The 13,425-nt window shown below is 30.5% G+C and overlaps 1 protein-coding gene across 1 annotated transcript in view; it reads left to right on the top strand.

Moving 5' to 3' along the window:
• Positions 1 to 13,425, top strand: part of LOC114330900 (juvenile hormone esterase-like) — a 75,659-nt gene that overhangs the window by 48,903 nt on the left and 13,331 nt on the right. Inside the window, exon 6 of the mRNA XM_028280333.2 lies at positions 6,216 to 6,363. Coding sequence (XP_028136134.1) covers positions 6,216 to 6,363 — 148 coding nt within the window. The remainder of the gene's footprint in view (positions 1 to 6,215; positions 6,364 to 13,425) is intronic.

Below are 13,425 nucleotides of genomic sequence, written 5' to 3'. Positions count from 1 at the left end.
TGCTATTCAATTTGGCTTTAGAATACGCAATAAGTAAAATATCGTCTGAACTAACAGTGGGATTCACAAATCGAGGATCAAAACTATTGTTGGCCTTTACCGATGATCTAGATGCAGTCGCTCATTCTATTCTACAAGAGACGTAAGAGAGGTGTTTTCACAGCTTGAGGAGGAAACAGGTAACCTGAGCCTTCCAATAAATCAAGAGGAGACGAAATATATGCTGGTGACCAAAAATCCAAGACCAAGAGTTAGGCAGAACGTAACTATTAATGACCACAACTTTGAAGTAGTAAAAGAGTTTAAATATCTGGGAGCAGTAATCACAGAAGACAATCACATAGAAAAAGAGGTCTCAGCAAGAATAGCTGCGGGAAATAGAGCATTATACTCCCTATCATCATTATTAAGATCTAAGTTGCTGAAAAGACAATCTAAATTAAGACTGTACATGTCAATTATTCGCCCAGTTGTTACATATGGGAGTGAAACATGGACATCAGCGAGAAATAAATAAATTGCTGATATTTGAAAGGAAAGTCCTCAGAATGATATTTGGTCCTCAAAGAGATGAATTGACAGGAGAGTGGAGAAGGCACCGTAATGCTGAATTGGTGACTCTATATGGTACTGAAAACATCGTCAGACATATAAAAGCTAATCGGATAAGATGGGCAGGTCATGTAGTAAGATCAGAGGAAGACAGAGTGCCAAAGACAGTGTTCTTCGAGAGACCAGACGGTAGAAGATCAGTGGGCCGTCCCAGAAAAAGATGGAAGGATGATGTTGAAACCGATCTATCTAGGATTGGGGTACAACAATGGCAAATCGAAGCGCAAGATCGCAGACGATGGAGGGCCATAGTGGATGCGGCGAAGACTCACCCCGAGTTGTAAAGCCAGTCAAGAAGAAAGAAGAAATGGAAGGCTCGTTAAAATGCATAGAATTACAATATCCTCAATGCAACATATATAAAATACATAGAATTTTCACTTTTTATATTATATTTACTGTGTCAAAACTGAAACAACATATAAATTAATAAATGATTTATTAACAAATTAAAAATTTAAGTCACAATTTAATAACAAACTTAAGTTTAAACTATTTAAGTTATATAATATATTTAATTATTATAATTATACCACACACTTTAAAGGTACGATTCCGACAACGACTGCAGACGGCAGTTACAGTTGTCACCATGACAGACGTCATTATTTTGCACTATTAATTTGCATAATGATTAGCAACTGACGTTCTGCCGAACAGCAGTTGCAGTCAGATGTCGGAATCAGTCTCATACAAATAAAGAGTACAAAGTAGTAACGTCCGTAACACTGACAACTGCAACTGATGTTTGCAGTTGCCGTCTGCAGTCGTTGTCGGAAGCGTACCTTTAGTCAGAAATGAATACATACAAATAAGACCCAATAATATATTGAATTTCAATGAAAACTATCTGCTTTATATTTATAAATTTTAAGGAAGAGGATTGAATGTTAAAAAATAGGACAAAACTATAATAGTCTGTGTTCCCACATATATTTCCATACTCTTATAATCCTCAAATTGATTTCAAATAATTATTACACATTTTTGCATACAAAAAGATCTACAGACACCTGAAAAATAGATTTTTTGATTAAGTGACTGTAATGACCAAATTAAAATGATAAAAAGAATTTACACGTGATATCTGACAATACACACTTAAAAGACTAATACATAAATACTCACGATAAAGAAGTACATTATAATTAAAAATGAATAACCATTTTCACATCGCTGCAACATGAAGCCAAAGCCCTCTTATCAGTTCGTTTAGAGAGTGCAACAAGCACTCTGACTGAGCAGTTTCAAAACTCATTAGTTTTTCATCAGAGAATGTACATAGCTGTAACATCTGTACATGCGTTGGGTTCTTTTTCTTCTGTCTTGCTGTGGGCATACTCAGCTGCAAATAAGATTGCTGCAAACTTCACTATTACCGGCCAGACACATACAATGTGCATTTGCTCTGCCATTGGAACTGGCTATCACCCAAGCACCTAGTGGTTTAGCATTAGCTTATTGGGAATGCTTCACCTAAAAAAATATTTTATCTTTGTGGGAATGCTTCAACTACCAAAATTTATTTTTATTAGACTATCTGCATCTAGGGATATCGGTTAACCCCAATAATGACACATCTGAGGAAATAAAAAGGCGAATAATAATTGCAAACAGGTGTTATCATGGTCTATCAAAGTACTTATCTAACAAACGTCTGTCTCAAAAAACTCGTATAAGGCTGTATAGAACATTGATAGTCCCCGTTCTCACATATGGTTCAGAGGCATGGACGCTAACTAAAACAGATGAATCCGCTCTATCAATTTTTGAAAGAAAGGTACTACGCAAGATATTAAGAGCGGTTTGTGAGAACGGAATATGGAGGCGTAGATATAACTTTGAACTGCAGAATATCTACAAGCAAACGTTTGGTGGAAAAGATATTATCACTATAATTAAGCTAAATCGCCTGCAGTGGGCAGGACATGTAGCCCGAGCCCCTGAATCAAACATGATAAAAAGGATTCTAACAGCTCAACCCGTGGGAATGAGAAGACGGGGTAGACCAAAGTTGAGGTGGATGGACGGGGTAACACAAGATGCCGAGAAGATCGGAGTCGGCAACTAGAAAGTGCAGGCAAGGGACAGAACAGAATGGCGTAGAACGCTTGAGAAGGTCGAGGCCCTCTAAGGGCTGTAGCATCAGGATGATGATGATGATGAGTATTTGCGTTCTTTACAATGATTGAGAACATTTTAAAATCAGACATTTATATAATATAATTTTAGAACAAACAATCATGACTGTTTATTATTCTCTTTTCTATCATAGCAACTACATGTCGTCGACCTAATCTGTAAACTGCGCAACTCCATTTATCCAAATTTTACAGGAGACACAAAAAACTATTTCTCTAAATATGACTAATGTGAATACTATGTATCTCCCATTTTAAAAGATAGGATGCTAAAATGGAATATTTTATAAATAGGTACACATATCACTTACATTTGTACCTATATTGTTTAATGAATATTTAATATTATATACCACCAACTTTTTCTTGAAAAATATCACTTTCTAAACAGTGAGGTCAGTCGTGTGGTATGACAAACTGGGAATTTACATATTTTTCAAACTAAATTTGTCGCAAGGGAGATACGGTGTATACGAAGAGGTCACTATTTACTCTTCTGGTAAAATATGCATATGCATCCTTTTTTAAACGAGTAGGGATTTTTTCAAATAAATGGCAGTAATACCTCATTTTCAGAGAAATATAGAGTTATACAGTTTACAAATTAGGACGACAATATGTCTGGTTTCATACAGATATATAAACGTAAATAAATCTAATATTTAAAACCAATTTATCCAAAAGACACTAATACTGTCATCCATATATTTCTTAATGGTGAATAAATAAAATAAAGACATACCTGTCCAACAATAATATAGAAATCATTAACAATTTTTACTCCTTTCAAAACAAATCCAGTTGTGAAGGCTTATTTATGTGCCTGAAGGCTTTTGTATGCTTTCATCTGCTGCTTAAAGTAGTAACTGTGAGACTCTACCAGATAATATGTATAAATATGTATCTATAATAGCAGTATAATAGTAATTGGTGGAATATGCACTTTACTGTAAAATCCAATTCTGATTGGCTAAATTGTATATAGATCTAAATCTCCAAATATTTTCAGCTTCAATGAATATCTAAAACAATAAAAGAAATAATGTTATTGCTTGCAAAATTCATCATTATTGATAAATATCAGGGAAAATGAACAGTAAATAAAAAATGTTTGGCCTACCTTTTTCTCCATTTGGAATTTCCAATAATAATTTCCTTAAATAATCACTTTGCATTGTGATGAATTTATAAAATTCACAAATTAAAAACTAAAGTTTTAAAAAATACTGTATTTCAACCTAATCCAAATGTATAATTACAATATGATTATAATAAAAACTACTTACCAAATTAGAATGAGTTTTTCTTGTCCAAAATAGTCCAAAAGTCCAAAAATATAGGTATATGAAAACTATTTAAAAAGGCAGTATAACTATTAACTAACTTTTGTTTGTTGTTTCTTTTCACACAAATTTTAAAACGCAACAACCATAAATAATCTAACTACAGCTGTGCCACAGCCGCCATATTGAATAATTTTTGACATGTCATTTGAACATCCAATCAGAACAAAGTTATAATGCGCATGCGCCGGGATAATAGGTTTTAACATATAAAAATTCACCCTCATGTCGCCGGTAAAGAAGTATAACTTCAAAAATTGAAATATTTTGTTGAGGTTAAATACACTCAATATACGGGTCTATAAAAATAGACGTAATTTGTTAAAGCCACAACTATGCGTGTGAATTTTTTGAAATTTTAAAATTATTGCATCACACCTAAAAAAGACCAAAATGAAGTTTTTGATGGAGGGAAAAGGGGAAAGGGATGGAGGGTAAAAATTAGAATGAGTCTTATTTTTTAATCATATAATATATAACTTAAAAAAAAATGAAAAAAAAAAAAGAATGTGTGTACTTTGTACGCACGTAAGAAGTTATACTTCTATTATATGATTTCAACGAAATGAATATACTTTAAATAGTTTATTTATATTTTATTTAAATATTAAACTAATTTTAATACTTTCTACCACTACTTTTCAAAAATTTTTATCAAAACATAGAGAGAAGAGAGAGAGAGAGAGAGTGAGTGAGAGAGAGAGAGAGAGAGAGAGAGAGAGAGAGAGAGAGAGAGAGAGAGAGAGAGAGAGAGAGAGAGAGAGAGACAGAGAGAGAGAGAGAGAGAGAGAGAGAGCCATAGAAGAGGACCTATGGAACAACCGGACGAAGTGGTGATTGGAAGTGGGAAAACGGCGGAGAACGTTATAAACCGACAAGTAGTAGTATTAGTTTATTAAAACAATACTAAAAATAAAAAAAATAAAACAATAAAACACACACAAACACATTGCAAAATGCGACAAAGAAATGATTTCTGAAAAATAATTGTTGCCAAAAATTTTAACTAAATACGTATTTTCTGGAAAAAATTATATAATAATATACTTACAATCATAAAAATCTATAAAAAAACTAAAAAAATAAAAACTTGCATTGGTGATTGAACCCGCCTATTATAGAGTTATTAGATTGGAAATTCAAGCGCTTTACCATTTAGCCACCTAGGACCTAGACGTATCAGTCATGTGGGAAGATACACCGACTGAACATTTACACCATAAACTTTTTACAGTTGCTTATTACATGAATTTAATCAAATTAGTTTGGTTTTTGTTGAATTAAAATATTAAAATACAACAAAACATAGAGTAAGAAAACAATATATTAGATGAAGATCGGTAGAAATTTTGTTCGTAACCAAATTATGTAAATTAAAGCATTACCTACTAATAAGTAAGTACCTTATTTTTCACATTTTCCAAATAGGTATGCAGATAATATTTTATTACAATACTGAAACATTTAAAATTATGTACCTGTTGCTTTTAAAAACTATTTAAAAAGTCACTACAATTATAAACTTGCTTTTGTTTCTGTCCTCACAACAATAAAAACCAATATACACAACATTTGTTTACCCATAATCTCCACATTCAACAATGATTGACAGATCATTTTAACGCCCAATCAGAGCCCGTATAACGTTTGAGTTGCGCCCAGGACCAAGATTTTTGATGAATTCGCGCGAATGTACATTTACTAACGCGGCTAAAGACGTATAACTTCAAAAATTGAATTCTGGGAGTAACGAAAGAAGGATACTTTTAATTTATTTATCTTGTCCATAAGTGAAAAGTTGGATGCGCCGCTGTCAACGTATGTGCCACTAAAAAGTGACAGAACAGTGTTCATACGGTTTCTTCTGGGTTCTGCTGTTTAAGTTAAAGTCTCTTATCATGCCTAAAATAATTAGCAAACTTCACCGGCTCTTAGTCTATTATTAGATAATAAAAGTTTTGCTTCTGACATAGTAGCTCCGTGAGGAAAGTGAGGTTATTTTCTTTACAGCATAATATAAATAATGTCAACTATTAGTTTTATTACAAATTACAACTGTCGCCATATCGCTTTATTTTTAATAAAATACGTTGATATAATCTTTACTTTATTATTTCAGCTCATAACGGATGCCCTCTTTGCTGCTGGAATAAAAATTTCTGCAATAAGTCAAGCGAAGGTGTCAAAAAATCCTGTATATTTTTATAGATTTAATTTAAATGGACGCCTTAACTTCATGAAGAAAATGGTTAATGATCAACGTCCAGGTAGTACGATTTTACTATTCTATTTTTCTATCTTAATAATTTTTCTATATTAAATATCTTAAAACTTATATCTACTGTACTTTTTATGGTCCCCTGTTCAAGATATAGATAGAGGCTGATATAGGTAGTAGGTTGCTTTCTATATCTCATATTCATACGTAATGAAACCAAAAATCTAATAATTAAATTACGATATTTTTTATATAAACTAATAGCCTAATAAAATAAAACAAAATCAAAATATAAATTCGTACAGGTTAAAACAAATTTTATATCAAAGTTTAGGTGGGTACAAAAGATATTTTCAAGAAAGTATCCAAATCATACAAGGGGATCATTGTTTAAATAATTTAAAAGGGGTCATTTTTGCAAAAAAAATACTTTTTTAACTGCTGAGGTAATTCACTTATTAATGAAGACCTATGGGATTTTTTTCTGCAAAGTTGAAGGGTAAATTTTTCACAGAAGACTTACTATATTACATTTGATCCCCTATTTATTTAAATAATTCTATATAAAACTTTAAAAACAAATTTAAAAAAAAATATTTTTAGCGTTTTAAATAAGCACTATAAAATATCATATTTTACAGATTAAGTTGCGCTATGTTACCAGTATTAAGCAAAAAGAAATTGGTCGGAAAATATTTATTATTTTTTGAGATATTGAATTTGTTTATTAAATGTTACTATATTTTCAGTTGCAAAAACGCGGTTGTTGCCAAATAAATATTCACCTGCTTAAGATCTCATTATTTTTTATGTATATCTTCGATAAATGTATTGATAAATTTAAATTTCAATTAAACTCCCCCCTAAAATGGCATTTGAAAATTATTCAAATTTGTTTATAATTTGTTTTTTTAATAACGTCGCGGGGATTAAGTATTTTGAAATTCCGTTTCAATAATTGGGTTCCTGGGAATTTTTTACTAATTAACAATTTTTTTTTTCTTTTTTCTTCTTCTTTTTTTTCTTGTAGTTATATTACTACGGGCCCTTTTAGGGCTAAATTTTATTAAGAATATCGAAGTTTCTCTAGATCTCTAGATTCTAGACCTAAAAATATTATGATTTAACTAAAATCTCTTCAATAAAATGTGACTACTTACTGAGTTAAAGGGTGTTTTATTTAAAAATTTAAAAATTATTGTTACCAAGTACTTTAAAACTATTTGACGTATCCTTATCATACTTGGCAGAAAGTGTGGCTATTATACACCCTACTAAATTGTGATTAATAGACGTTTCTAGCTAGTTCCAGAGGCGTACGACAGAGGATAGTGAATGGTTGACCCTTCCCAAATTCTACACCACTGAGTGAATTACTATTTTAGCGAAATTTTTCGATTCTCCAATACTTTGTATGTAAATAGCTTTATTGGTATCGATAAAGTCATCAGTTTGAGAGATATTGGAAGTTTAAAATGAATGAATGAATGAATCAAAATAACTATGCCGTTTCATTTTTAACGTCCAATATCTCGAAAACTAATGACTTAAGCGTTACCAGTAAAGAGTATATTATTTACTTAGAAAGTATTGGAGAATCGAAAAATTTCGCTAAAATAGTAATTACCTCAGTGGCGTAGAATTTGGGAAGGGTCAACCATTAACTATCCCATGTCGTACGCCTCTGGTAGTAGCTAGAAACTTTTATTTATAACAATTTAGTAGACTGTATAATACCCACACTTTCTGCTAAGTATGATAAGGATACGTCAAATAGTTTTAAAGTACTTGGTAAAAATAATTTTTAAATTTTTAAATAAATTAACTCAGTAAGTAGTCACATTTTATTTAAGTGATTTTAGACCAATCTTAATATTTTTAGGTCTAGAATCTACAACTTAGAGATTCGACATTTTTAATGAAACTTAACCCTAAAAGGGCTAATGGTAATATAACTCCAAGAAAAAAAAAAAAGAAAAGGAAAAAAGACAAAAAAAATTTGTTAATTAGTGAAAAATTCCCAGGAACCCAATTATCGAAACGGAATTTCAAAATAATTAATACCCGTGACGTTATTAAAAAAATAAAATTATAAACAAATTTGAATAATTTTCAAATGCCATTTTAGGGGGTAGTTTAATTGAAATTTGAATTTATCAATACATTTATCGAAAATATACATAAGAGTAAAAATAATAAGATTTAATACAGGTGAATATTTATTTGGCAACAACCGCGTTTTTGCGATTGAAAATAGAGTAACATTTGAAAAACAAATTCCATATCTTAAAAAATATCAAATATTTTTGGACCAATTTTTTTTAATTAATAATGATAACATAGCGCAGCTTCTCCTGCAAAACAAGATATTTTATAGTGCTTATTTATAACGCTTAAAATATTTTTTTGGAAATTTGTTTTTAAAGTTTTATGTATAATTATTTAAATAAATAGGGGGTCAAATTTAATTTAGTAAGTCTTATGTAAAAAATTTACCCTTCAACTTTGCAGAAAATATTACTATAGACATTCATTAGTAATTGAATGACCTCAGAAGTTAAAAAAGTAATTTTTTTGCAAAAATGACCCCTTTTTAATTATTTTAACAGTGATCCCCTTGTATGACTTGGATACTTTTTTGAAAATATCTTTTGTACCCACCTAAACTTTGATATAAAATTTGTTTCAACCTGTACGAATTTACATTTTGATTTACATGTAGTGTAATTATATTTTACTAGACTATAAGGATTTCCACAGTTTTCACTGCATTCCTTCACTCAACCGTTCTCTCCAATTCTTTCTGTTTTGCCAGTCCTCCTTTCTGCAGATTTCTTCTTTTCATTGCTTCGTCCACTTCATCGCTGAAAGATTTTCGAGATCTGCCTCACTTTTTTTTTCCACCGGGCACCACTCTGTTTATACAATAATTTTGGTCTGCTCTTCTGACATCTCCCTACCAGGTTAGTCTCTTTTGTTCGATGTTGTCTATTATATCTATCTAAGTTCATTCCCATTTTCTTCGTAATCTCTATTTTATTTATTCTTTGACTTCTTGTGACTCAGCAGCTTCTCCTTAGGCATTCTATCTCTGTGGCTCTTAATTTGTTTTTGGTTTTTTATTTGTTGTCCAATTTTCACACCCGTAAGTGAGGATACTTCTTGTCAGTGTTTTCTTTTTTGATTTCACGATATTCTTATCGCGTTAAATAGGCTGGCTAGATGACATCAAGTGGTTAGAAACTGGTATCAAATGGCACAAAACAGAAGAGAGATGCCAACAGGCTTAAGAAGTAGGCGTCGAATACCCAACTGAATTCCTTTCCTTGATCAACAAAATTGAGAATAAAAAGTTTTTTACAATTTCCAAGGTAGAATAATAGCAAACTAAAGGTGATTTTAGAGGTAGAATTTATCCCCAATTTAAAATAAATATGTCGTAAAATAATTTAGTCCAGGAACCGAGGCCAAGGATAGTCCAAGGATCAAAATGTTTATGTTGCCGAAAGGCGCTTTTGCCATGGGGGTGATTGCCACCCTATCTCAAGGGTGAAAATTTTTTACTACATATGTTTTGACCGCAAAAGTTGATAAAAACATTCATTCTAAGCAAAAAATGTTCCATACATTTTTTTAATAAAATTAATAGTTTTCGACTTATTCGCTATCGAAAGTTTTATTAAAATCTTTTTATATACTTGGCTTGGTTAGTGTCACGGACTCCGCAAATTTTGTAATCCATTTTAAAAATAGTTCTAGGCTGCCTAGACACCTGAAGTTTTCAGGAAAGCTTAGAACTAGCTAACAATGCAATATTTAACTGCTATTATACAGGGCGATTAATTATTAGTGGGGTGAAGCTCCGTAGATCCGTTATAGTAATGTATAGCGATAAAACTTAATAACAAAAATTATAGCGAACTTTGAGCTTTATATTACAAAATTAGTTAGAATGTTACAGGGTGTTCGATAACATAGTGGCAGACCAAACCTATGTTTTTTTAAATAGAGCACGCTGTATTTTATTTTATATTCGAAATCTTCGTAACTTTTCGATTACAAAACTATAAAGTTTTGGTATATTATATGGGGTATTTACAAAGTTATAACCAATTTTATATGAAAATCGTAACAAGTTTAACTACCTGTATAAATAAAAGCAAGCAAAAGGTCAATGGTTTATTGACGTCATATTTTTTTTATTATTGTCAAAATTTTCGTTTGTTTTGCTAATTTTCTTTATATTGAATACAGGGTGAGTCAAAACGCAAGTACATTATTTTCTCAGTAATTTTAAATAGAACACCCTGTATTTTATATCATTATCGAAAAGTACCATTACCATACTATAATTTTTGTATAACATTCCCTATGTGTAAATTTATTAGTTTTCGAGATATTTTCATTTTTCAGAGCAAAATTATTAATAATTACGGGTCTAAATCTATCCAAATTTTAAGTAAGCCATTACTGAATAATTGTCTAAAACTTACAAATTACGATTACTGATTATCAATCTGTAATCAGAGTTGGAACAATTTTTGTTATTAACTTTTATTACTATCTATTACTTATAACGGATCTACAAAGCTTTACTGACCAATCACACTGTATGCATAAATCGATATTTTTTTTTATTTCAAACTATTTTAAAAACGTGACTAATGCAATGATATTTTAAATTACGTTAATAGTTCGATATCTACAAATTGATGGTGCCTCAGTGGCATTAGACTGCAGATCGAGAGGTCCCCACTTGGAACCCATCTGTTGCGTATCTTTTTTTAATTGTTTTAATAAATAATTAAAACTTTATATACTTAAAATTATATATACCATTTTAAACAACAGTGGTATTTTAAAAAATACTATTTTATACTAGTGTAATTTTTGGAATCATAATTATAAATAACAGTTAATACACATACCAAAAATTCATATTTAATAAGTTAATTATTCTTTCCAAATATGTTGTGTCCTACATATGTACATGTACAATAACAAAACCGTGACATTATCAAAAGTACTTATTCTACTCTGTCATATTATGTATACATTTTTATTTTGTGAAAACTGTCATTATAGATAGCAGTGCGTGAAGGATTTAAAGTGTGCGTGAAGTAACAATGTATTTTAAATGGGATTTACTTTTTCGCACTGTTTTTAACTTTCGCGTTGTCATGGTGACAATCCTTAACTTTCGCGATGCCATGGTGATGACAATATGAGCAATGAATTACAACAAAAGTTTTGACAGTTTTGTGGTTTGAAAGTAGTTAGGATTTTTAAATGTCAAAGTTAAATGAATTCCAGTGACGAAGAGTTACAGCTTTTTTATTTATTTATCGTAGATAAAATATTGTATGAAATTGTGCGTGAAGTATTTTTTGCGAACTTACGCGATTTATAGCACTCGCTCCGTTGTCGCTCGTGCTCTAAAATTTACGTGCGTTCGCAAAAAGTATACTTCACGAACTGTTTCATAAATAATTATTATCTACTTTGTCATATTATGTATAAGTTTTTAGTTTGTGAAAACTGTCATTATAGATAGCAGTGCGTGAAGAGTTTAAAGTGTGCGTGAAGTAACAATGTATTTTAAATGGGATTAACTTTTTCGCACACTTTCAATGGGTTTTTTGGCACACTTTCATATAATCAAATATCCTTAACTTTCGCGTTGTCGTGGGGATGACAATATGAGCAATGACTTACAACAAAATTTTTGGCAGTTTTGTGGTTTGAAAGTAGTTTGTAGTAAATGTCAAAGTTCTAAAAATTGTAGAATAGAAATGAATTCCAGTGACGAAGAGTTACAGTTTTTATATTTGTTTATCGTAGATAAAATATTGTATGGGACTGTGCGTGAAGGACTTTTTGCGAACTTACGCGATTTATAGCACTAGCTCCGTTGTCGCTAGTGCTCTAAAAATTGCGTGTGTTCGCAAAAAGCATACTTCACGAACTGTTTCATAAATAACTATTTTTATTAGAGTGTAATTTTTGGAATTTTAAGCATTTTATCGTTAAATCGTTTATCGTTAAATTATTTTATATTCTTTCCTATAAATAATAAAATGGTTTTATTATAAAAAAGTTCTTATTTATAAAAGTGTAATTATTTTTATATATAGTCGAGGAAATGAAGCTGAAAAAATGGCAAAACCTCGCAATTTTTTCGTCCAGCATCGATTTGTACAAAAATTTGGGTTTACGCTCATTAAACCCTCTAGTTCATTTTCTATATTGAGCCTTTGTACGCTTTTGGTTTTTTAAGGGTGAAAACTACCCCTAATTGTAAAAAAATATAAAATAACATTTTAAACTTCAATATTGTCAACATTTGGTTCTTATTAGTTACATAATGATTGTTTTATACTTTAAGATATACTATCATAATATTTCAACCCTTAAAATCACCCTTGTTGGAGCTATATATAAAAAATTTACTTATCCTAAAAGAATAATTTCGGCTTGCATCGATTTACATAAAATTTTTTGATTAGGATCATCTCACCCTGTACTTCATATTCTATATCATGCTTAAGGGCGTTGATTATTTTTAGGGGTGTAAACTACCCCTTATTGTCAAAAATTATATAAAAACATTGTAAACTTTAATATGGGTAAAATTTGGTTTTGATTGGTTAAATAATGATTGTTTTATACTTTAGGAAATATGTAATATAATATTTCAACCTTTAAAAACCACCTTTAATAACATTACAGTTTTTATAAGTAGATATTTTAATAGATCTTTACAGAAAAAAAGTAGAATTAAAGAATTACAAAAACATTTATTTACACAAAAATACGAATTTACAAATATATTCAAATACAAATACAAATAGTTTTTAGTCATCTTCCAGTATACGAACCGGTTCTGTGGTATTATACATACATTGAAAATTATCCATAAACGGACTATCCGAATTTTCCGAAAAAAAAAAATTCGTTTTATAAACATAGCTAATTCATTTTTGGCAATAAAAAGTTTTTTCAAAAATGACTGTATGCTTTTTGAAGAGTTATAAGACTGTGTAAACTAAATTGCGTAAGATCCCTTAGTTTTTAATTAGGGTGGGTTTAAAGGGCTCGAATAAGGGGGTGT

The sequence above is a fragment of the Diabrotica virgifera genome, chromosome 1, assembly GCF_917563875.1.
Source record: "Diabrotica virgifera virgifera chromosome 1, PGI_DIABVI_V3a".
Taxonomy (NCBI): Eukaryota; Metazoa; Arthropoda; class Insecta; order Coleoptera; family Chrysomelidae; genus Diabrotica; species Diabrotica virgifera.
This window is presented reverse-complemented; position numbering and strand designations above follow the sequence as displayed.